The 27,350-nt window shown below is 36.1% G+C and overlaps 1 protein-coding gene and 1 long non-coding RNA gene across 5 annotated transcripts in view; both read right to left on the bottom strand.

Moving 5' to 3' along the window:
• LOC121421539 (oxysterol-binding protein-related protein 8-like) overlaps positions 1-6,696 on the bottom strand; it is a 39,871-nt gene extending 33,175 nt beyond the window's left edge. The window contains exons 1-2 of the mRNA XM_041616283.1: positions 6,666-6,696; positions 5,931-6,032 (exon numbers count right to left, since the gene is read on the bottom strand). Coding sequence (XP_041472217.1) covers positions 5,931-5,948 — 18 coding nt within the window. The 5' untranslated portion in view covers positions 5,949-6,032; positions 6,666-6,696. The remainder of the gene's footprint in view (positions 1-5,930; positions 6,033-6,665) is intronic.
• A 10-nt stretch (positions 6,697-6,706) lies between these two features.
• On the bottom strand, positions 6,707-27,060 carry LOC121421540. Of its 4 annotated transcripts, none has more exons than XR_005970992.1 (4): positions 25,798-27,060; positions 22,375-22,470; positions 16,908-16,990; positions 6,707-6,761 (listed from the first exon to the last, which is right to left on the bottom strand). It is a non-coding gene; the product is annotated as an uncharacterized LOC121421540 (long non-coding RNA). The 4 variants fall into 4 exon arrangements; XR_005970993.1 differs by lacking the exon at positions 25,798-27,060 and adding an exon at positions 24,626-25,406; XR_005970990.1 differs by lacking the exon at positions 22,375-22,470.
• Between the last annotated feature and the right edge of the window lie 290 nt (positions 27,061-27,350).

Genomic DNA, 27,350 nt, shown 5'->3' with positions numbered 1-27,350 from the left:
ATACGATCACACTGAAGATCGCCAACGCAGATAAGCACACGTGGGGACAGTGTATTATTATTATTGCTGGAATAAAGACCCGACGGAAGTGACCGAATCCGCGCTTATTTTGCTTATTTCTCAGCATTTACACAAATTCTTCCAGAATCCCTTGGCACATATTTTTTATTCATACAAACAGACACTTTGGTGGTCATTATATTAGATTCCGTAAAAAGTCATTTTGAGATCGTTACCAGAACTGGAATTTATCTTTAAGGTCCTCCTGAAGGTCCAACTTAAACTCATAACTTATCTGAAGCGGATATATGACCTTCTAAAACTAAGCTTAGTAAGTGTATAAGTAGAGCTTGTCTATGAAAACTGGACAAATTATTTCAAGTAGGAGTAAGATATATCATTAAAAAAAATGCTTAGTAAATTCTGATCTTTGGATGCTATATTGAACACTTCTATATCAAAGCTTTGTGAAAGTAATTTTCATTATTTTTTCTCCTTGAGTTTGCAAAATCATACTGAAACTAAACCTGATGAAGTTGAAGTATTTATAGCAATGAATGCTACACCGATCTCATTGTGTTCATGTCACTTTCAATTCCTCCTGAATAACGGAACGGAGTATCAAGCAAATTGTTTCCATGGTTACTTGCTCTTTTATGTGAATCTCAAATTCAGAGCCATTAGATTGAAAGTCCCGGCGATATTTTCCTCCTCTCATTTTCTTCTTTGGTTTGAGATTTTATATGATGGAAATAGGTCGGAAGCACGCTATAAATGGTAAAAAAAAGGGTTTATACAAACGGTTCCTTGATGGTGACGATGGCTCCAAAGGAAAATCTGAATGTTGCATCAAACATAACCTCTAAAACTAAATTATAAATAACTCCTATAAAATCCTTATTAGGTGGTCTGTCTCTGACAGATCACCTTTTAATTTTGTCAGAATTTTTTTTTTTTTATGCTAGCAGCAATGTTTGTCGCCAATATTTCTCAAAATACATGTAGGCAACGTGAATTTTATTGAATGTGATGTACTAGAGGCGCGATAGCTCAGTCGGTAGAGAGGGGGTTCAGATTTCGGTGGCCCGGGTTCGATTCCCTAGTGGTGCGCTAGTGCCCTTTGGTAAGGCATTCATCCTCATTGCCAGGTCCCTCGGAGAGGACCTTAAGCTGTCGGTCCCCTGGTTGCTTGCTCACAGTCATTCGTGCTTTCTTTAATAGCAGTCAGGTTTAAAAATTTCGGTATAACATAATTATATAAAAAGTCTATTGTTTAGACACGCCAAAATAAACTATTCAAGGTCATCAGGCCATGGTTATGTCATGTAGGTGCCATTTTGTAAAATTCATCAGATCATATCATCATAACAAACCATCAATATTCAATCATATTTAATTACAACCAATTAACTTTTGAGGTATATTTTCAGAATCTAAATGGAAGAATTCTGTGCGACATCACAGATCTCGTTCACATTGCCAATAGGAGAATCTCCTTGGCATTTTGATCTCTATAAAATTCAGATGCTTAGAAATTTCTCCTCATTCTTTTGATTTTTCTCAATCTTACATCCGTCAGTTTCTTTGATTTTTCTCTTTTGTATGAATTCAATTGGTTTCAAGGGATTTATTCTCCTAAATAAGCGATAGAGAGGATACTCCTATAGGAGCAATCAATTGTAGAACAGAAAAGGTCATTCATACATTGTAAAGGACTTCAGGTACTCTGGCCCAGATATGAAACTAATTTTAGCAACACTGAATAAACAACTAGCACAAAGCCACAAACCATTGTGGTGTAGTAAGAAACTTGCGATGAATTGCAAAGCTATTCTAGGGGGGTGTTTCACTATAACGATTTTAATGTTAGCATTGGCATTGAAGCATGACTCTAAAGCCCGGCTCACGCTATGCGATTCGTTGCGATCCGAATTTCAAAGAAGTTGTGATAACATTTGATATGGACATTCCAACTAATAAAATCTTACGGATCAGAGTTCAGAATAGCGGTACGACTACTGAAATCGAAATTCAGTCCAGTTCGAGCCTCCCTAAATGAATAAAAACACATTCAAATCCAAATCATGATGACGTCATCATCGGCTGCGACTTTGAAGCCGATTTGGACTTTACTCCGACCACAGGGCTTGCTGCAAAGTAAAAATATGATTTTCGAATTCCTTACTTTATGCCAAACTGTAGATAAAATAGTTTTTCTTCTTGGTGCTTTCACATTTAATGCAAAAAAAAATTCTTGAATAATATGGTAGCAAAGAATCACAGTGTGGCTTAAAGATAAATTCCAGTTCTGGTAACGATCTCAAAATGACTTTTTACAGAATCCAATATAATGACCACCCAAGTGTCTGTTTTTATTAATATAAAATATGTGCCAAAGGATTCTGGAAGAAATTGTGTGATTGCTGAGAAATAAGCGCGGATTTGGGAACTTCCGTCGGGTCTTTATTCCAGCAATATAATATACGATATCCCGCGTTTGCCTATCTGTGTTGTCGATCTTCAATGTGATTGTTTTTCAGCTTAGATTTTATGATATCACAAAGTGCAGTTTATGGAACTGTACCAGATCTAGATTGACGATGATATAGTATTACTTAACCTTGGTTTTACAGACTTTCTCACGAAATCAGTGTTTTACTGCAACTACTATCATTTTGCTTTAAACAAGTAATCAGTGTTTTACTGCAACTACTGTAATTGAGCTTTAAGCCACACTTTACTCTTGGTGAAACATCCCCTGATCTCCAAATCAATTATATGTCTAGAATTCATTTGCAAATTTGCAATTGATTGCTGATCTGCCTTTACACCACAAAGTGTTCATGAAGACTGATTTGCAACAGCTAACAACTGGGCCCCATCTTACAAAGAGATACGATTGATCCAATCAATCGTAACTATGGAAATCCACCAGTATCATAATTTTTTCTACAGGAAATTTTCAAAATGTCCTTTGTAAACAAAGAAAAAACACACCAAATTGTCAAGAAATCAATGAATTTATGGATATGCATTCATAATTAAAAAATATTTTGAACAAACATGCATAATAGATGTTGACATTGCTGGCCATCCATAGTTGCAATTGATCGAATCAATCACAACTCCTTGTAAGACGGGCCCCTGATCTATCAATTGTAAGATTGCACCAGAACTTTGCAATCGATTGCAAATATTTCCTTGCATCATCCCCTATGAACAATCTATCTTGAGTGCTTCTTCTGGATCAAGCATTGTAGAATGTTCAAGATAAACATTAGGCTCATGTAAAATATTGTAAAAATATCTATCACAAAAAGATAATGCTCAACCCAAGTTAAGATGTTTCACAACTCAAGAAGGCTTCATATTAGTTTGTATGGTCATCAATTAAAATAATATACTTTAATTATTAAACAAACGTATCAGTCATATCATGTTTTTTCTTTCCTTACATATGGCCTTAGAAAATAAAGATGTGTAATAGTGGCATTATGACAAGTCATTTCCACTTTACATTTTTTTAACATTACATTCAACTCATAAATCACAGCGGAGAAAGAAAGATCTGACCAAAAGTCTAAGGCGATATGATCATATATTAGCAGTATGAATCATATTTCTATGTCAAGGCCTGTCAAGATTATTTAAATGCCATCATCAGGTGATATGATAAAATGGAGTAAAATGGATGCTGCCTTCCTTGTCTGAAATGCAAGCAATATGATCTAATTTGGATGCAATGAGTCACACAGCTGTACCTCTGTTAAAGGACATCCACAGACCTGCCAACCTCTGAGAATGAAAAATTGTATTTTGTAATAAAAGAATTGTATTTCCCCCCCAAAAAATGTATTTCATAATAAAATGTGTGGCGCACTTGCTCATCGCGGCGATCAAGCGGCATGCAAGCTAAACTGCGCACCGCTCTTGCAGAAGAAAAAAAAAAATTGATAGAAATTATGTATGTATATCTCACCCTGGATTTAACACAAAATTGGAAAAAAAAGTTACCTGAAATTATCTTAATCCAATAACCAAATTTGTGTAAGTTTTATGTAATAGAGACATATATAGAGATAATTTTTCTCAATAAATAACGATTTAAAAAAAAAAATGTTTTCTTTAAGATTTTTTTTTGTTGCAAAAAGGTACTAAATACGACAAAAACATACTGATTGGCAGCTCTGCATATGTCATTTTTTAAATATCACTGATATTTGACAAGACTGATCAAAGCAGCCTACCTTTGGATCCACTTGGACACTGTTCTCATTACGCTTTCTAAAAGTAGTTTACTAGAAACCGGTTCAGGAAACCAGTTTGGAAGATCGCTTTGCTAGCGTTCCCATTTGATCACACGAAAGTGCGTTTCAAAATCACTTCACGTAAAGCAATCTTGTTGCTAAGGAAACGTACTCAGTGTGGTGACACCTTTCACGCGAAATTCGAAACCGTAGCGTAGGCATTCTACACCTGTCCTGTGGAGTAGCATGCTCAAAATGTGCGAAGAGCGCTTCCCGAAGAACGGTTGTGTCCTCACACTAATAACCAATTTCGCGAGGCAAAGCGATCTTGAAAACTGTATCGCGAGGTGGCTTTATGAACTGGTTTGGAAGATCGCTTCGACCGTTCTCATTACACGTTAAACTAGTTTCCACTAAAGTTTGAGAAAGTTAGTGAGAATGGTGTCCGAGTGTGCAAGTGGTTCCATGACATTTGATAGAAAATCTGCATGTTATTATTAATAAAGGACAAGTCCACCCCAACAAAAATTTGATTTTAATAAAAAAGAGAAAAATCCAACAAGCATAACATTGAAAATTTCATCCAAATCGGATGTAAAATAAGAAAGTTATGACATTTTAAACTTTCGCTTAATTGCACAAAACAGTTATATGCTCATCCTGGTTGGTATGCAAATGAGGGAACTGATGACATCACTCACTCACTATTTCTTTTGTATTTCATTAAATGAAATATGAAAAATTCTACTTTTCTCCTTATTGTCCTGTGAAACAAAGTTTTATTTCTCCCTGAACATGTTTAATTACTATTGCTTAACATTTTATGGTTCAGTCAAGTTGGTCCTTATCGTCAAATCTGAAAAGATTGAAATAATGTATAATTCGAATAAAAAACAAAAGAAACAGTGAGTGAGGGACATCATCGATTCACTCGTTTGCATGTGACTAAATTGTGCATATAACTATTTTGTGTAAAATAAGCAAAACTTTAAAATGTCCTTAACTTTCTTATTTTACATCCGATTTTGATGAAATTTTCAGCATAATGCTTGTCTGATTTTTCTCTATTGATTCAAGTCAAAGTTTTCATGAGGTGGACTTGACCTTTTAGCCAAACATAAAACCAAACATTCATGTCTTTACAATATTCCGAGTTCATTTAAAAATTCAATTACAATCAGACCAATATTAGATGAGTGTAGCCAGCCCAGCAGTTTTTACTTCCTAAGCATCACTTTCTGACGTGTTCCTATTTTCCTAACTGGAAATTACACAGGGTGGTAAATTGGCTAAATGGCAATTAGATCAAATGGTTAGTAGATGAACTGGGGGTAGACAATGTGGGATGAAACTGAATGGAATGTAGACAAAGTGCTTACATAGCAAACTGGTTTGGAACACCACTTAGAGTGCTTTGTCAGAGTGTCCCCATTACACGTTAAACTGGTTGAAGGATGTGCATGTAGATGTGAACGGGTTCCAAATACCAAAAATTGTTGCCAATTTGAGATCCAGGGGCCCGTAAGACAAAGCTTAGTAATCATTGTAGAACACTCTTATGATTGACTGCATTGACTACAATGCAAAATCAATCATGAAAACCAATGGTACTATTAATTGCTAACCTTTGTATTACGGGACCCAGGACATACATGTAAATGTAATTGTGATTTTGGCACTCACCTTCATATAATCTGCCATTACAATGATTGAAGGGTCTTTGAGAGCTGAAAGGAGTTCCTTTGTCACTCTCTTCTTCTCTCTTCTGTAATTTTTCTTTTGTGCCTGAAATAGAAAGAGACAAAGGGAAAATTGTGATATGGTTGGATGCCCATTTGAGTAATGATTCACATTGCATATTTTCATAATTATCATCATCCTCATTCATCATTATCACCATTGTCGTCATCATCATCATCATCATCCTCATCATCATCACCACATCATCATCATTACGTCATCACATCATCATCATCATTGCCATCCTCCTCCTCCTCCTCATCATCATCATCATCATCATCATCATCATCATATCATCATCATCATCATCATCATCATCATCATCTTCCTCCTCCTCCTCCTCATCATCATCATCATCATCATCATCGTCGTCAGGAGGGAGGGGAAGGGGGACTGACTGATTACCTTAAGTGACTCTCTCTTGGAAAGTTTAGTGGGTGAGGTCGTTCCATTAGCTGAGATGGTTTGAACTATTTCACATTATTGATTAAATACTAGACATGGAAAGGGGAAGGACTGACTAATTGCCTTGAGTGACTCTCTCTTGGAGAGTTAAGTGGGTATGGTCGTTCCATGGCTGTAATGGGTTACTAACACTATTTATTGAATCCTGGAAATTGCTGCCGCCTTCTATGATGGGGTGGGGTGGGGGAGGGGACGGACTGACTAACTAATTACCTTGAGTGACTCTCTCTTGGGGAGTTTAGTGGGAGTGAACATCCCATGGCTGTGATGGGTTACGTATTCACCAGTACTGTTCAGCTTGCCCTCCGACTGAAAAAAAAACAAAGAAAAGAAAGAGAAATAGTTTAAAAACTACAATGAGCATTCGTCGTGTGCATTAGTTTTTAAAGATGTCAAAACAGGCATTACATTTTGATGCATATGGCATGGTCACTTTTCTATTTCTGGAACACTTCTAAAATTAAATTAGCAGCACAAATAAATAAAAAAATACTACATGTAATCAAATTATGGCATTGTTTATTTTTTTATCCATTCAATCATACATACATTCTTTCATTCCCTCACTCACTCATCCATCCATCAATTCATTCATCCATTCATGCAATCCTTCATTCATTTGATCCATTCATTCATTCAACCAAATCTCTCAGTCATTCATTCAGTAAAGCCAGTCAGTCAGCCAGTTATAGTCACTCATTCACTCACTCATTCATTCATTCATTCATTCATTCACATAATCATTACATAATTGTTATTCTTAAATCCTAATTGTTTCCTCCTTGAGAAATATAAATAAGCAAAATCAACTTTAAAACTTCATTTATGATTTCTTATCATGTAAAATAATAAAATTATGCTTTAATTTTGCTCTGTACAACCTGTTAAGGGAGGTACATGTATAAATCATATTTCACAAAAAACATATTTCCTACAGTGAGTAGGTGACAATAAGAATTTTCCCAGCTTCATGTTTGTTTGAAATCAAGAATCAATTTTTGTAGATGTAGATTTTGCCTTTGAGAAAACATATTTCTTGCATGACCATTTATTGCACAATAAGGTCTTGTGACCCTCTTGCCATATACAAATATAAATTCTATACTTAACACTCGCAGCACTCATTCCCTAACCACGCTTCAACACCATGTCATGCCCCAATAAAGAAAAAACGCATATCATTTGAGTATCTGTCATAACCATCATACATATCTGTTATCATCCTTATTGCATGGGTTGTGACTATTGCTTCAATGCCTTGAAAAAGATCCATCAGCGCAGTAATTATTATATCATTTTCCTGATGGATGCATGCATGATATATTAGGCAGCTCCTGCGTTGCCAATTTCACTTTTATTATCTTGTTAACCCACTGCCTGTGGTCTAATTTCTTATCTAATCTTGTTTATCTTCAGCAAAAATAGTAGTCCATAAACTCGATCTGTAATATTGTAGATGACCCCCCCCCCCGCTACAAAAAGAAAGAACATATGCATAATAAAAAATCATAAAAGCTTTATGGATGATTCTCATGTATGTTTTTTTTTTACGTTTTTAGAGATTTTTTTTTGGATATTCTTCAACTTTTTCGAACCAAGATATATAAGCCAATGAAAAATTAAGAGTTTCACATATATACAGTAGTTAAAAAACCACTAGCATTCAGTTTTTATTGATATGTAAATACAAACTTCATAGCCCAGACTGCATTCCTAGTTTACTTTTTTGCAAATAATAATTTACTTATATCATTTACAATATCATCACATTAGTCATTATAAATTCAATCATTACCATAATTACTGTTTTTATTAGCACTATAAATATCAATATCTTAACAATTAATCAAAAATTATATCATAATCATTTACAATTAAATTATTTTTGTTATTTATTTTGTAATATCATTGATCAGAATAATCATCAATTGAAAATTTTATCACTTCCTTTTACCCTTGAATGAGAATGAATAAAAGATGAAATCTGAATTTCTACTAATCTGAGGGTGTGTTTATGCTTCCATTGCGAGGACAGAATCAGCGATTTCAAACGTCGATTCAAAACGCCGATCGTAAACGTAGTTCTGGGAGTGCTGTTTATGCTTCACTTTTCAGAGCAAATCATGATCTCCAGCTGGCTTCGCATCGTAAAGCGAGGTCAAATTGGGCGCGCCTTTTTTCGAAAGTTTTTTTTTTCCGATTGTTGTTATTACGTAGAGATAACATGGAGCAATACGACTGTATTTGCCCTCGGATTTTCATCTCACCGGAAGTATGTACCAAATGACGTCATTTAAACACGTTTACGATCGTGGTTCTGTTTATGCTTCCCCAGAAAGCCTGATTCTGGTCAAACGACGTTTACGAACGCACCTTTTTTGTGAGTTTACGATCTGCGTTTTGAAACAGCGTTTAAATGAAAGTAAGCATGGACGCAACCGTGTTTTCGACTAACCACGTTTGGAAACGCTGATTCTGGCCTGAAAAGTGGAAGCATAAACACGGCCTGAATCTCTCTCGTCTGTGTCCTTGGTTTGCATCGCCTTTGAATGGATTGATTTCAACCCTGTTTTTAAATAACCATTCAACTATAACCTTCATCTTAGATCATGAATGCATATAGGAATTTGTTTGAATGCCAAGAATGAGCAAGCAAATCTCTCGTACTTGCGTACGATTTAGTGGACTTGTACGATTGTATCATTTTAGGGTGAGGCAGTCAATTTCAAAGTGTTATCACAACATGAATCAGAGGTATGACATTTTGCTCCTGCGACAATTGATCAAGACTTAAATTTTGTTGATAAAAAAGATGGAGGCTTAGGGTTGCAATAGGGTTTTACGTTAAGTTTAGGGCAGGTTATCGTGTGTTAAGCCAAGGGTTGAAGTTGATCATTCGATTTAGTGTGTGGAATTTAGAGAGGAGCAATTATCACCGTTCAAAGCAAATTTCATGAAATCATATCAGAAATCAAAATAATCATAAAGAACATAATGCACAGCTTTCTTGGAGGGCATTTGATTTGCAAATTTCATGATACAAGCAGCGCTAATGATCATTGAAACCTCTGTTGCGTTATATTTCTTAGAAATTATTCAACATTTATTTCTAAGCCGCACTATCCCCGGCTTTAATAGCATGGCTACCCTGACCAGGCGTCGAGTAGAAATTCATTCAAACTGGGCATTGGCGTAAATCTGTGAAGTTATACCATTTAAAGTGGGGGGGGGGGCGATGAAACAATAGATCACCCCCCCCCCGAATGAAAGGTTCCCTGCTTGAATTTACACCAGTGCTACTGTGTATATGTACCCATTTACTACACCTGGGTGGAGTGTGGCATATGAAAATATACACCTTGACAAAGAATGCTTATGGATGCCATGGTGGAATTTGAACCCTAGACATTGTTGTTCAAAATACTAACTGCTACTGCTACTACTACTCCTGCTACTACTTTTACTACTTCTCCTGCTACTACTTCTACTACTACTGCTGCTACTTCTACTTCTACTACTACTTCTACTACTACTACTACTACTACTACTACTACTACTACTACTACTACTACTACTACTACTACTACTACTTCTACTACTACTACTGCTACTACTACTACTACTCCTAATAATAATAATAATAAATGGCTTGTCATCAGCATATGCGGGCCGAAGCATTTAAGTGTGTCAGTCCCATATCATGTACAAATGGATGCAAGACAGTGTGATGCACAATGAGGCTAGCTGAAGGAAAAGAGATATTACTAATGATGCATGACTAATAAATATAAAAGCCCTTCACTCGGTATGTTGTGCATGCACACACATACATGTAAAGGTATTAAAGCAAGAGTTGGGCCCCCCGATTCAGTAATACAATTACCTGATTATAACATATGGGGTGATATTCCAATAGAAGACACTCTTATGGAGTGCCATTTGCAACCCCACTCATAAAAACAAATATTTTTTATCGTGCTGTGATAAGGTGATGAAAATATATTTTTTTATAAAAAATAAGAGGAAAATAATTATGAAGGTACAGCAATTTCAATAAAAGTATTTTAAAGAAGAAAAAACAAATGCCACATAAAATTTGAGCATTCCATAGAAATAAGGACTATCATTTTTGTTAAGTCTGGAGTTCAACCTGTGTTAATTATCAGAATACAACTCATTGGCACATATTCTGAAGTCAGGTTTAACTGAGACCATGGTAAACTATGTGCTAAAATTATGGGGAGCCAAAAGTGTCAAAATTTTTATGTTTATGATACTGTGCTCTATCCTGATTTATCAATGGTGAAGATAATCATCTATTTATACTTCCTAGACAATTATAAATGATTTGAGAGCCAAATGAGCTGAAATATGATATCTCTACCATTAGTGATTTAGGTAACAATTGGCTATATCCATACTTAAACCACAACTTTTAACACGAGTTATAAGTTAAACCCGACTTCAGAATACGGGCCATTGTGTCTACGAATATGCATTGAAGAGAATCCTATGGGGGAAAAATAGTCTACAGGTAACAAAGTATGATTCATCTGGACTCATATGGAAAGTTGGGAACATAGGAGTATATTGAATTTCTTGGACCAAACTATAAAAAACAACAGCTGTCGGCTAGAATGTTGAGATGTGTGTACGCCCTATACAATTTGGGACTGACTATTAAAGGTAAATTCCAGTTGTGGTAACGATATCAAAATGAGTTCGTACAGAATCCAATGAAATGACCACCAAAGTGTCGGTTTGTATAAATAAAAAATATGTGCCAAAGGATTCTGGAAGAAATTGTGTAATTGCTGAGAAATTAGCAAATAAGCACAGGATTTGGGTCAAGCGTCTGGCCGACATTCAAAGCAATAATAATACACTGTCCCACGTGCGCTCATCTGCGTTGGTGATCTTCTGTGTGAACATTTTTCAGCGTAGATTTCAAGATTTCACAAAGTTCAGTTTATGTAACTGTACCAGATCTAGATCCTCGATGATATACTGACAATTAAGCCTGGTTTTACAGACTTTCTCATGAAATCAGTGTTTACTGCAACTACTGGCATTTCTCTTTAAAGTGAACAGATGGCTTTCCAGCTCTTAATATAAGTTACCATGATTGAATACTTGTGCAATATAAAAACAAAATCTGATTCTAGAGATCTGCGCAATATTGCCAGCAATATCTTCAAATTGCAAATTTGTCAGACTCCAAATTTATATACTGGTAGACCTTAAAGCTTGTGTATAGTTTTGGTAAATCCACCAAAATGCACCTATCACTATTCCAATTCATTGCTAGCTAATATGAATGGATATGCCCTATAACAGTTATGTGGAGGATATGAAATGAAAATGTGTTTTACAGGATAAATTTTACGATTTTACATGTAAATTTAACTTGATCGGGTCACCCGATCAAATTAAAATATCTGTGTGTTTTTGTCTTTCAATTAAATCCTATTCCAAATCATGGAATGGGCTGAAACTTTCAAGATATATTCTCTGTCTGTAACTTTTGGATATATAATCACTAAATTTACAAGATAAGTGCTTGAATGCCCATTTTTTTAATTTCAAACAAGCATCGCCGAGAGAGGGCGCTATATATCCAAGATTTGAATATTTGGAATTTTCTCAGAAAAGTGCAGTTGGAAAAATATCTAACGGTCTCTACGCTTCAGTAAGACTGTCATATTAGATGATATTCGATTATCAATCACATTATTGACCCTTTACCAAAGCTATACACAGGCTTTAAGAGACAAGATGTACAGCATAAACGAATGATGCTTCTGATACCCCTTTCATAAACCCAATTATGCGGCTAATAGCAGCATAATTTGGTCGTAAAATCGGAGGACCAGAGTTATCCGCATTATTTTGATGCTGTTATTATCCGTATAATGGCAGCATCGGGACCAGATTTTGACTTTATGAACGCATTTCCAAATAATGCAGATAATTGCCATGGTGCAGTCACAAGGTCACCCTTTTCCAAGACCACCGCATCGGAGGAGGCGTGTCCAGTTGTCATGATGATTATCCGCCTTTTTCAGGACGGGCGCTCGTATAAATAGTGCGAACTATTTTCGGAGTTTGTGAACGCAATTTTTATTGAATTTTTCCGTATTACTCTTTATTAGGCGGCTAATTGGAGGATGGGTTTATGAAAAGGGTATTAGTGAAGTCATAGTGCAAATATGCATATGTACTAACTAGACTTAAAAGTACATATGTAGCCAACATACCGGCCCCCATGATACCGCTATTAAAATCCAGAAATATCCAACCCCCCCCCCCTCCTTCAGCAATATCTCCAAATAGAGCCTGATGTCAAAAGATTATAGAACAGTGCTGGCCTCATGAGGACACATGCATGTGTAGGTACATGGAGTCCTTCGTGGCAAAGTACATTGTACATACATGTATATACAGAACATTATTTGCAAGGGCGGTAACATACAGTTATAAAGGACACTGTTTGTACCGTATGTCTCATTTTACTACTTTTCTTCCTATCAAATTTTACATTTACTGTACATGTCCATATTAAATTCAATTAAAGTATTAGTGTTTTACAATAGGATAAGTGTCACAAAATACAATTTCCTACTAAGATATTCCTGTGTAAAACTTATAAATTTTATAAATTATAACATCCAAGTAATACAGACCTACATGTACAAATGCTAGTTGATGGTATCTTAGAATGACCCTTGAAAGTTCGACAACACAAAAGGGAAGTTGTGTCACTATTAATAGCACTATGCAACATTACATGCCTCTTGCTTAAACCCATGGATCCCAGCCGAGCTCCCTGTCCTCACGTGCAGTATGCAGACTGCAGACAATCCCGCTCCCCAATATATCTTACTATTCCTGCCGTAAACACTTACATTAAGCATAAGAAGGGTTGTTTTCGGGTCCCGCGTCTCTTGATGCTCGATGAACACCATGGATTTCAAGAAAGCGACATTTCCAAGAATATCAAACAGAAAGCGAAAGAGAGAGAAAGCTGAGCAGTGTTGCTTGCTACGAGTCAGGCAAGGGCATTTCTGTATCGCCCGGCTGTTCCTGTGTGCCCTACCTTTGCTTGACATATATTTAGCCCGAGGAGCAGGAGAATAATCTGGCTTGCTTATGCTCACTCTCCCTCTCTCACGCTTCACTCATACCGGCTGTTCCTGCACAGAAAAAATTGCACTTGCTCGTTCACCTTTCACCAACAGAATTAGTCTGGTGCACTAGACCTCTTTTCTCATTCATATTATCATATGAATATCATATTATCATATGAATATCAGGGCAAATGAGTAGAGGGATTCAAACTTTGAATAGTACAACATATTATTTGAACTACCTTTACCTGACTTGCAGCAACACGTTGTACCACTCTCTCTCCGAACAGGATATTGAATGCTGACATTGCATGTCTGTTTTTCAAGACTAGACTAAACATCGACTCAGTTGGGTCACCTGATATGAACAGGGTTGGGTAGTTTCACAATACCACTGGGACACGCCCACCTTTTAAAGGGACATATGTGCTATTGGAGTATGAAAACAGTAAACACTGAGATTCCGGAAAATCCACAAATCCATCCCCCTTTCTCTTTCCATCTGTCTGTTTGTCCATTTGTCTCTTAATCCCTTTAGAACTGTCTGTCTGTCTCTCTCTCCCTCTCTCTCCTCTCCCTCATAGCCTCTGTTGTGATCATACATAGTATATTATTATTGCAGCAGAGGTGATTGGTTTGGATGGGGTACATGAATCATATGAAAGATGGCATATTTATTTGACAAATACATCCCAAAGCAACTGTATTGAATGATATTACAAAATCTTCATTTTTAGTAAATTCATTTTTCAAAAACCTATTACCAATATTCATTGAATCTAGAGTTGGTTATTTATGTCTGACTTCAATATCTTATCTTATGATCGAGTATAGTATGTGTATTGTATGTATCAATCATTTTTGTAAATTGTACGCAATTTAGCCGTAAGGCTGTTGCATGTATGTGAAATGTTTTTATTCCGAAATAAATAAAATAAATTTATAATGGTATCTATCGCTGCCTTGTCTGTTTGTCTACCTCATTATCGAGCTTTCGCTCTGTCTACCTGTCTGCTTGTCTCTCTCTCTCTCTGTCTGTCTTTGTCAGCTTTTTTTCTCTCTCTCCAGCCCATTTTCTGCCCCCTTCTCTTTCTAAGGCGGGGGCCGGGGGAAGAGGTCAATGGGAGGATACAACTCATTCCTGATTACATTCACACAGGAAATGAGAATGGACAATTCATAACCTGCAATCTCACCTTTCAAATTACACAACATGTACATGCGGGGAGGGGGGGGGGGGGGGGGATGGGGGCATTTTCAATCTGGTTGATGTTTTCAACCTTTCTTTCCTTCATAAGTTTATACTTGAGGAAGCTGTTTCTGACTATTACGGCTTATTTTGGGGCATTTTTTGTTAGATGTGTCTCATCAGTTACCCCATTCATTTCATTACTTGCTATTTTTAATACTAACTTACTTGTACCTACCTACTTACTTTATACTATTTGCATGAAATTTAGGCAAAGTTTTCTTTGATTAGTCATAATTATGCTGGGCTTTTTTATTCAAATCATATTTGTGTTTGGATTCACCTAAAATCAATGGCGGATCCAGGGGGGGGGGGGCAAAGCTGGCCCGTGTGCCCCCACTTGAGAGGCACAATTAAATTTACAATGTAAAATGCTGTTAAAAAAAGCCACCCCCCCTGAATGTGAAGACTTTTTTTGCTTGTCAAACCCTTTCGTGGACGAAATATCCTTAATATTTGGTTAAAAACCTTCCTTTCTTTTTGCTTGTCAAATTTTTCCTCGGAAAATGTGCCCCCCCCCCGCTTTTTGAAAATCCTGGATCCACCCCTGCCTAATATGATAATTAAAAAAATATCCTAGTAAACCTACAAAACAAAATACAAAGAAGGTCATCAGGTTTCAGTTCGTAGATTGAAAATGATTACTGGGAAAAAAATGACAAAAAAATATGCGATAGAAGGTGAAATAAAAACACCAATCATGGCAAATTTTCTCTCTCTAAAAAAAAATAGAACACGGAGGTGTATATCAACTCTTAGTTGATAAATTATAAAAAAGATTACAGAGAACAAAATGACTAGAAAACCTCATTATGGTTTCAAAGACTTAATGAGCATTCTATTTCCATCGATGTGAGGCAATTAACGAAAAAACGAGGAGAAAACCACGGTTAATGAGCAATAGTTCTGACAAAATTCAGACTCTCAAGGGTCTTATTTGTCTGAGCCGAACATAACTTTGGGTATTGCAAGAAAGGGGAATTTTCTTTCATATAATATAAAGAAAAATGGAGTATTGAAAACAAAGCATATCTGGGAATCCAGAATGCTTTTATTATATAAATGCATTTATTTATCAGTATATAATTATGCAGAAAATGGGGTGATGTTAGTCAGGTCTCAATACTACTACATTGTACTGTGAAAATAAATCTTTTCTGGCATCACTGTCATATAGTACTTGTATGCCAACTGCCAAGATATTTCATCATCATCATTACAATCAGCATTGTTCTTGCCATCATAATCATTATCATCATCATCACAAACACAATCACCATCACCATTAACATCATCACCACCTTCATCATCGTCATCATACTGATCATCACAACAGAAACATCAACACTATCATTCACAATCTTTGTGATCATAATCATTATCATTATTATGATCATCATCATCGTCGTGATCAAGATCATCACAACCGAAACATCATCACCAGCATTCACAATCATAATGATGATGATCATCATCATCATCATCCTTTTTATCATCATCATCATCATTATCATCATTATGATTGTCATCATTATGATTGTGAATTGCAACCCACATCGTCGTCGTCATACTGATCATCACAACAGAAACATCAACACTATCATTCACAATCTTTGTGATCATAATCATTATCATTATGATCATCATCATCGTCGTGATCCTGATCATCACAACCGAAACGTCATCACCAGCATTCACAATCATGATGATGATGATGATGATCATGATCATCACCATCCTTTTTATCATTAGAGATCATCATCATCATCACCATCATAATCAATAAAATCATCATCCTCATCATCATAATCATTATAATCATCATCACCATAATCATCATCATCCTCCTTCTCATCATCACCATCACCATTATCATCATCCTCATCATCACCATCATCATTTATCATCACAATTCATCATTGATCATTATCACAATCATCATCTTCAATATCAATGCCCTGGCCATCATAATTTCCCTATTCTCATCACCATCATCATCTATTATTGACCAAAATCAATGTAATATAGCAAGAGCAAGAATTCAACGAGAACATACTTGATGTACACTCAAAAACTTACCCTACTGCGTTGAGCCTGGAATTTGGTGGAGGCACGAAGGAGTTCCCGGGTGAAAAATTCATCCTGATCTTCAGCGCCTTGCCCTGTATAGCAGCAAAAATATTATACATATCATATCATTGGTAGGGAAGAGGGTTAATTTTTGTTTAAAAAATCCAAGTGTCATTTTGAATATCACAATCAATATTATTCATGCATTTATGCATGCTAAGAAAAAGCCCCCATCACTTGGGGAGAGACGGTTGTAATGGTCTTGCATTAAAAAAGGCTATTATAAAGCAAACAAATTTACGCAAAATGCTCTTTTCATGTCAAAATTGTGAGGCACCATTCAAACTATTATTGTTCTCCTCTCCATAGTACCCAAAACACACAAGAAAGTGAACTTAATCCTCTTCCCTTTTCTCTTTCTTAATGTCTCCTATCATTATCACCATGAATACCAAATTTGCAATATTGTTTTATCAACATCATCACGATCATCTCCATAATCAACCTCAGTATCATCATATCCTTCATTACCATCATCATCATCATCATTTCATCACTATGACCATCATCATCATTAACATCATCACCATCATCATTTCATCATTATAATCATCATAATTAACATCAATAACATTGTCATCATCACCATCATCATCATCACCACCATCACCATCATCATCAGCACCATCATCATCACCACCATCATCATCATCATCAGCACCATCATCATCACCATCATTGTCTTCATCACCGTCATCATGATAATGATAATTTGCTCCTTCACATCCCCGCTCGTAATACAAAGATAACTTTGGGAGATCGCGCTTTTGCCTGTGCAGCCCCAAAGTTATGGAATTGTTTGCCGTATGTTGTGAGATCCTGTCCATCAATAGAAACGTTTAAACTTAAATTGAAAACCTATCTGTTCAAATAACTCCCATACATATCTTTTACCCCCTTTTTCTAATTTTGTTTTTCAAGCATTTCACCAGCTCTAAATTGCAGCGCAGTAGAATATATGCACATAGTTTCTGCGCTATATAAATTAGCACATTATTATTATCATCATCATCACCATCATCATCACCATCACCATCATCATCACCATCATCACCATCATCACCATCATCATCATCATCATCATCATCATCACCATCATCATCATCACCATCATCATCATCACCATCATCATCACCATCATCATCACCATCATCATCATCATCACCACCATCATCATCATCATCATCATCATCATCATCACCATCATCATCACCATCATCATCATCATCATCATCATCATCATCATCATCATCACACCATCATCTTCATCATCACCATCATCATCATCATCACCATCATCATCATCACTATCCAACCCTACAAAACCTTCCTCATTCTCTTTCCTCCCCATACAGAGTCACTAACATACAAAAATAGAAGTGGATATTTTTCAGGCAATGTGTGTAAAAAAAAGGGCTTTTGAAAAGCAGTCTATCCTTGATCAAACTACCTTTATCCCACATTTTCATTCTACTTGATCAGCAGATGCTTCATGTTACATATTGTCGTACCCTGCTGGCAATAAATTAACTTACATCTTGTCCAGGATGTGTTTATCTCGGCGACACCCATTTGTTAGAGGAAAGTGGTCTGGACCACCAGCCTATAAAAAGACCCTGACTGGAACTTGAGTATTGAAAGCTTTTGTCTCACTCACTGACATTGAAACAAGCTGTATCCGTGCTAGAATTGGTTCCAGACCCACATGTTGATAAATATTTCGATCAGGGTCTGTGTCTGTAGTACTCCTGAGACTACAATGGACTGTATAACACACGGTGCAGCATGCATGCATCGCCTGATTGGCCAAAAGAAGTGTGTCACATGTTCTGGTAAAATGCCCATTAATCTACTAACCATACAGGTGATGACTGCTTTCACGGAGGCATTTTTACATTTAAGCGTAACAAGTTTACTAACCAAACCACCTCCCTTTTTCTGATCTAGTAATCTATCCGGATGAGCATAGTAACTTATTATTTGTAATAAACACTTTTTCATTTGGTCTGACCACAGGTTTCTTCTGAAGAATGTAATTCTGAGGGAACCTTTTATATATCAAAGACTGCACCCCATCTGTAAGCAGGAATTGTGCATTAAAGGACAAGTCCACCCCAACAAAAAGCTGATTTGAATAAAAAGAGAAAAATCCAACAAGCATATTAACAACAATTTCATCCAAATCGGATATAAAATAAGAAATAAGAAAGTTATGACATTTCAAAGTTTCGCTTAATTTCACAGAACAGTTATATGCAAATCCTGGTCAGTATGCAAATGAAAAGACTGATGATGTCATCCACTCACTACATGTATTTCTTTTGTATTTTATTATACGAAATAGGGAATATTTTATTTTTCTCCTCATTGTCAAGAAAAACAACGATTAATTCCTCCCTGAACATGTGGAAGGAGCATTGTTTAATATTATGTGATTCAGTCAAGTTGGTCCTTATTGGCCCTTCATGGATTTTTAAACATATTGGGGCTGAAATCGCACACCCCGGTGTAACTTCTTTCCTGCTTTTCAACTAATACCCCTTTCATAAACCCAATTAAAATGAATTAGGCGGCTGATAGCAGCATAATTTGGTCGTAAAATTGGAGGAGGACAAGAGTTATCCGCATTACTCTGATGCTGCTATTATCCGCATAATAGCGGCATCGGGACAAGATTTTGAGTTTATGAACGCATTTCCAAATAATGCGGATAATTGCCATGGTGCGGTCACAAGGTCACCCTTTTCCAACACAACCGCATCGGAGGGGGCGTGTCCAGTTGTCATGGTGATTATCCGCCTTTTCAGGACGGGCGCTCGGAAAAATAATGCGGCTTATTTTCGGAGTTTATGAACGCAATGTTTATTGAATTATCCGTATTACTCTTAGGCGGCTAATTGGAGGATAGGTTTATGAAAAGGGTATAAGATGGCTAATCACATTGTGGTATCTCCTTCTTCATCCTTGTCAGTATTTTTTATTCTTCAAATAGCACTCGTCTGAAAAAGCTCTCATCCGCCTTTCGCCATTCAATTGATCTAATTACATACCTTGGGTTGGAATTATCAGAATGCATTGTGGGATGTTAATGTAATTATTACAAGAACATGCGATAGCAAAGTAATTGAGCAGGCCCTGCATGCGTGTTTGTATGGTTAAAGGTGATGCACTGTGTTGGAAAATGATTTCACTTGGCTTTAAATAGATGAGATATTAAAGGACGAGTCCACTCCAACAAAAAATTGATCTGAATAAAAAGAGAAAAATCCAACAAGCATGATACTGAAAATTTCATGAAAATCGGATGCAAAATAAGTTATGACATTTTAAAGTTTCGCTTAATTTCACAAAACAGTATCATCCTGGTCTGTATGCAAATGAGGAGACTGATGATGTCATCCACTCACTATTTCTTTTGTATCTTATTATTATGAAATACTCTAAGTTTCTCCTCATTGCCAAGTGAAGCAACAATTAATTCCTCCCTGAACATGTGGATTTAGCATTGTTAAATACTCTGGTTGAGCCAAGTTGGTCCTTATTGTCAAATTTGTAAAAAATGAAATATTGTATAATTCAAACAATAAAAAAAACAAAAGAAATAGTGAGGGACATCATTGACTATCTCATTTGCATGTTACTCAGTTGTGCTTATCAGTGTTTGGTGAAAAATTATCGAAACTTTAAAATGTCATAACTTTCCTATTTTACATCTGATTTTCATGAAATTTTCAGTGTTGTGCTAGTTTGATTTTTCTCTATTTAATTAAATCAACATTTCTTCTGGGTTGGACTTGACCTTTAACTATATCCAGAATCCAGATACCATTATCATGACTACATGTATAACTATTATTACTGTCTTTATCATTACCCATGAGAGGGTAACAAAAAAATTATTGGTTCACTAAAATGTGCATGTTTATAACATCAAACACATGTACAATGAAAATTGAAAAAAAAAAAAGATTTCACTGAAATTTTGAATTCTTTTTTAATACTCTGTGTTTATTTCATTCATCCATTTGTAGGTTGGCTTGGTCAAAATGAACCCTTCCTGTTATAGAGAGTGGGCAATACAAATAACGTTTTATACCTCATAGTCACATAGCTCATTAACAACAGTTTAATGTAGATTTGCAGATTTAAACTCATTGGCATGATTCTTAACTGGCAGAAATCAATGTAATTTTGTCCAGGAAAAAAAATAAAGAAAATAAGCGGATCAGAGAAATTATAAAAAAAACAAGGATTGATGGAAAAAGAGGTATATTAATTTTCTATCAGGCAGCATGAAGCATCACCGTGTTTATGCTTCCACTTTTGAGGCCAGAATCAGCGTTTCCAAACATGATTAGATAAAAACACGGTTGCGTCCATGCTTTCATTTAAACGCTGTTTCAAAACGCCGATCGTAAACTCACAAAAAGATGCGTTTGTAAACGTTGTTTGACCAGAATCAGGCTTTCTGGGGAAGTATAAACATAACCACGATCGTAAACGTGTTTAAATGGCGTCATTTGGTACATGCTTCCGGTGAGATGAAAATCCGCGGGCAAATACAGTCGCATTGTCCCATGTTATCTCCACGTAAAAACAACACTGGAATAAAACAACTTTCGAAAAAAGGCCCGCCCAATTTAACCTCGCTTTCATGCGAAGCCAGCTGGAGATCATGATTTCGTCTCTGAAAAGTTAAGCATCCCAAAACCACGTTTACGATCGGCGTTTTTAATCAACGTTTGAAAAAGCCGATTCTGTCCTCACAATGGAAGCAAAAACACACCCTTAGTAATGTAAAGATGAATGCATGCAGCCATGATGCTTCCGTAACATAAGGCTTTGCGATTGATCATGGAGCCTATTTCTACAATTGATTGCATTGATTATTGTGCATGATCAATCGTTAAAATCAGCTCCTCAATCAATCGCTGAATTTTTTTACGCTACAGGGCCCTGTAGGAAAAGTCCACACAAAGAGAATCATTATTTCATTATAAAAATTATAAGATAATCTGTCAAAATATAATTTCATTTTTTAATTTCTATGTTATTATTTTTCATTTAGTTTTCAAATTTATTTTATTTATCAAAGTAATTTTTTGGTGGTCTCTATAAGTTGACCAAAATCTCTCAGAGTTGCTCTGTACCAGTAAAAAAAATGATTATCCACTTCCAATGTGAACACATTTATTCTAAAAATATATTTCATTTATTTAATCATTGATTCATTCATTTATTTATGAATCTATTAATTTTTTAATATTTTTTGGCATGGGCAAGGAGTTTGCTAACACAAGCAGGGGGTATATCTAGAATAAAATAAAACTTTATTGCAATTACATGTATATCAACCATGTGGACATTCCCTTTGCATGACAAGCTTGCTAAATATTCAATAAAGATTTTTCATTACACGAAAGTCGACAGCGTTTGGTATTAGCATGTAACCATCTTTTCTGGATCTGCTTCTGTTGGCCCATTCTCAACAAAGAGGGCTCACTTCAACAATCTGTAAGTAACAATATTGAAGACAATCACAATGAAACTTATCTGTTTGTAGATGGGTGGTACCATGGAGTTCTGTTAATAGCTCTATGGTGGTACATTTGCACGGAGACATCTCCTTGTTACATGTACATGTACAGATACAGCCTCATCAGGCATTTAATTTTATTGGCTTAAAATCTGGGTCGCAATCACAGACAAAATTCTTTATGTTATGAAATATTCTCTTGCACATTGGAGACAATCACTGAGGACTATTACTACATCTCATTTCATTTCGTTTCATTTCCATTTTCAACAATTACAGTTTGTTTTGTGCATTAAACATACAAATAACAAAACATATTTCAAGTATCCCTGTACAAAAATTATATTAAAGATTATTACAGGTTGGAAATGGAAAAGGCTGCTAAAAAGCGGAGCTTGTAGAGTGCAGCCTCCTAATAAATATTCTTGTACTGTAGTTACATAGCATAATTATAAAAATAAAAATAACAACTTGAGCATAAACTAGTTCAATAAATTAAAATAGAAAAGGAAATAAAAAAATATCAATTAAAATCAATTAAATCACAAAGTGTTTAAAACCATGTCTCTAGTTTACATGTATATGGTAATTCCCCCCCCCCAAAAAAAAGATTTTATATCAGAATTTAATTCAATTGTTGCCCGATCAAAATATCATCTGAATATATAGTTCAAAATAATGATCCTTTATAAAAGCTTTAGACAGGCTTTGATCACATGTTTGCTGTCCTCATATTTTTTAGTGAATTATGTTTGAATACCATGGTGAATTTTCACACCACAAAAATATGCAAAGTTACTCAAAATAAATAAGTGGGTAGGCAGCTGGGGGGGGGAGCACTCACATATATTGGTGGTACAGCAACGTACGTGCCGCTTTGATGACCCCCTTTTCAGACCCAATTTTTAGTTCTCTAGATACTCCGAATGACAAAAGTTCCATTCAGAAGCCGCTTTGCCCCGCTCGCAAGACCCCCGATACGAAACATCTCAGTTCCCTAGCCCTGCCAAAATTTACAGAGCGAGCACCACACGCGAGAGCTGCACGCACGGCTTCAAAACTCCCTCAGCTGGCAGCTCCATGCACCGCTAGCACCCACATACATGTATACATGCACAGCGCGAGCGTGCACCGTACCCTACTGTACTGTGATCCCGTTCCGTAGACCCTATTTGTCACACCGTCCGGTGTATATTCAGTTCCCAAGACCCCATATTTTACCTTTGTGGTCAGTTCCTTAGACCCCTATTTCATGAGGCACACCCCCATCAAAATATAATTTGAGTGGAATGAGTGCCCCCCTCCCTGGGATTCATGTTTCAGAAACATAATTGCTGACAAAATTAAAAGTTTTGAAAATACCAATTGCTTACTCTCATTCCTGGTACATGCCTTCATTCATTGACAAAATCCTTTTTTTTTTAGTAATAGGCCTATGGGAAAACATCTGTATATCTTATTCTTTAGGAGGAGAATTTCATTGATCACAATAAGTGGCATATAATGAGCGGAAATTTTTTTGAGAGGGCCAGATATGGTGTATAAGGCAAAATTCACTACAAAAAATTGAGTGAGAGCAAAAAATTCTATCATTTTGATAACAAAAAATATGATTTTGTGATAGATTTTGACAATATTATTGAGAACATAATATCAATTCACCCTTCTCTTTTTTCCTTTCTTGTGTTTTCTCCTTATTTTTCTTGGTTGTAAAAAATTTTAGTGGGCAAGTGCCCCCACAAATCCCCCAATCTGTATGCCACTGATTACGTTCAGGATCTAAAAAAACCCCAGATGTACCAATGTATATTTGGGGGCATGCATACACGTACACAAACACACACAGAGTAGACATTAATCATTGCAAAGTTATGATCCAATATTTGCAACTATCAATAAGGCCTCATTTGAAATGAAATATTCCTAATAAAACACATCATAAAGAGCATAACACACACTTTCAACAACTTTCAAAAACTTTCAACAACTTTTGACAACCCTAGACGGGTACTTACATGTACACACACAGAGTAAACATTAATCACTGCAGATTTATAATCCAAAACAATATGAACTATTTGTACCTTAACAAATCTTCACTGAAATATATCCCTCACCATCTTAAACGTACCAGAAAGAGCAAAACAGACAGACTTTCACCAACTTTTGACAACACATCACTATGAATATGGACAGGACAACTAACTATCCGACATCGGATGAAAAATGCCACGTATGGCAATTTCATCATATCTGTGTAAATTTAGAATCTATCCGAATAATCCTCCCATGCAATATGGCCTAAGTGGGAACTTCCACTCGTTCAAGTGTAAACAAACTTTTTTTTTCTTTCCAGCGAACAGCCATACAGTCCAGCGTGGCTTAGACAGGCTCAAGTGCTTTTAATCACTTCCTGTGCGTGCCATGCTTTTTTTAGACTAGTTCGCCAACCAACTGTTGAATAAAAATTAATTTTAAAGGGATATGATTTTATTTGCTTTAGGGGCCATTGCACAATTGGCCCCAGAATTAAAGGCCTAGTCAACATCCCCAAAATTTTGTTTTGAATCCATTCAAAGAGAAAACATATTTTCAGCATAATGCTTATTTTGTTTTATTTATTAAAATAAACTTTTAGCCGGGTGGGATTTGGCATTCAAACGTAATGTTGCCGTGGGGTGTGAATTTGCAAATGAATGATTGCCTTCTTCCTGCATTAAACTGATCAGCTGCAGTTAAAACTGATCTTTAAATAATATCTAAAACTGATATTTTGCAAAATGTTTCTTTCTTTTCATCACTTAGTATAGTTAAGAAAGCATCGCCATGAAGATCCCCTCATATCTCAGAAACTAAAATAAAATAAATTGCTGCCTAGCAATCTTGATACATGTATGAATATAATAGGACTTGTACGTTCATTTTCTGCAAAAATCTCAAAATCGATATTTTGACCAAAATTGACCGATCGATACGACGGTTCGGATGAACGCCGATGATATGTTGGTCATCATTTTCCTTCTCCATGTAGCTCACAAAGTACCCAAACGTCAACTATTATTAACAAAACTTTTATCAAGCCTAGAGATCGGGTCAAGGAATTAATTAACTGACGTTTATAGATAACCCCTTAAAAAAGGGTCGATGAGAAACCACACTATCTTCATGTTTTGAATTTGTGTTCAATCTAGCATGTTCAATATTTCGAAGTCTTTGTCATACCTTGGCTCATTTTCAATTGTTTATCTAACATTTCAGAGTGTGATTGAAAATTAAGAGACGTTGCACTTTGAGATTACTCACCGGGGGCCACCAAAGCATGACTTTTTGATCTCCCTCTTGGCTTGCCTTCGATCTTTAACCGCTGCATCCCTCAAACGACAAACTTCAAACTCCCCGATGTCCAGTGATACACTGCTAACAAGTGCTAATTAATTCCAACTTGATCAAATACATGAGCCTCTGCTGGGCGCTTTGGCGTGCGCCTGTAGTCCAAGATATCTGGGAGAGCTACAAATTGATGAAGAGGTTCGAGCCCTGGCCACTTCTGTCAGATGGTGGTGTTTAAGGTTGATCCAGATGCAAATCTGATTGATACACGTCTGAAAACACTCAATTTCACACACACTCTGCATGGAAAGTGAAGAGCATAATATGTGCACTTGAGGAAGTGTCACTGACCGGACTCTCGTTCTATAATGCCTGGAGCAAAGACTAGCTCATTGAGTCTTTGCATGCGTGTAGATCCAGAGTGCAAGTGGATAGTCTGATTAGTCTCACAGCTCAGACTAGCTGTAACACACTTTATAAAGAGTTTGTGTCTCTTATCAAGCCTCCATGAGGAAGTTTACGGTATATCATTCTAATGCTGGCGAGTAGATGTCCATACACTGCCTGTACGTATTTTGACAGGAGTACAGTTTAATCCAAACAATCCATAACTTCAATAAAAATTATCCTGGTACATGTACTGTAAGAGGGAGGATTAATTGATGTAATTAGATTTTAGCGTTCATTTTCTTTTGTACATAATCTCCTGTGTACTGAAGGCCATTATCTATTAGGAGGCAGCATAGACAGGCTATATCATTCAATGAGGTCGTGGTGAAAACGGCCTCCGTATTCAGACTCAGTGGACGTGCAGTATCATCTGTACCTTATCAAATATTCGAAAGAAAAAACTTATCCCGCACAATTTCGCCTACAGATCAAACTTTCAAATTTCAACAAAGATGACCACAGTATACATATATGTAATTTGGTTAAACATCAAGATCAATCTTCCCATTTGCGGAGATCACTGCAAAAAGAATAGCACCTCAGTAAAATCAAGTAAAATTTAGACCACACAGCAATACACACAGATAGCATAATGCATCCAAATGCATCTGAATAGCAGAAGACAGGAGCTGCAGAAAGACCTTAAAGAGATCAACAAAAATATCACTTGTAGAAAAAAATATAACTATCATGAGGATTTGAAATCACAAAGCACAAAACTGACACTCTCATCACAGGATTACAAATGCAGTTTATACAGACTGTCCAGAATTCACATGCAGTGCTGCATTAAACAGATTATTCCCAAACCAGCTGTATGGATACATACAATAAACATGTATGCTCAAGATGAATAGGGGATCCATGTTTGTCTTACAATCTAAATTGTCCAAGGCACATTCTGATGACGAGATACAGTATCACATTCAGTAAAATCTACTTCAGGAACATAAGATATATAGGCCTATATCATTTATTAATGTGTTGATATGGAACTCCATATGCCTATAAAACAAACTGAAGTGACGTACTGAATCCAAGATCCATGTAATATAGCTGGTATCCGGATAAGCCTA

Source organism: Lytechinus variegatus, chromosome 9 (assembly GCF_018143015.1).
Source record: "Lytechinus variegatus isolate NC3 chromosome 9, Lvar_3.0, whole genome shotgun sequence".
Lineage (NCBI taxonomy): Eukaryota > Metazoa > Echinodermata > Echinoidea > Temnopleuroida > Toxopneustidae > Lytechinus > Lytechinus variegatus.
This window is presented reverse-complemented; position numbering and strand designations above follow the sequence as displayed.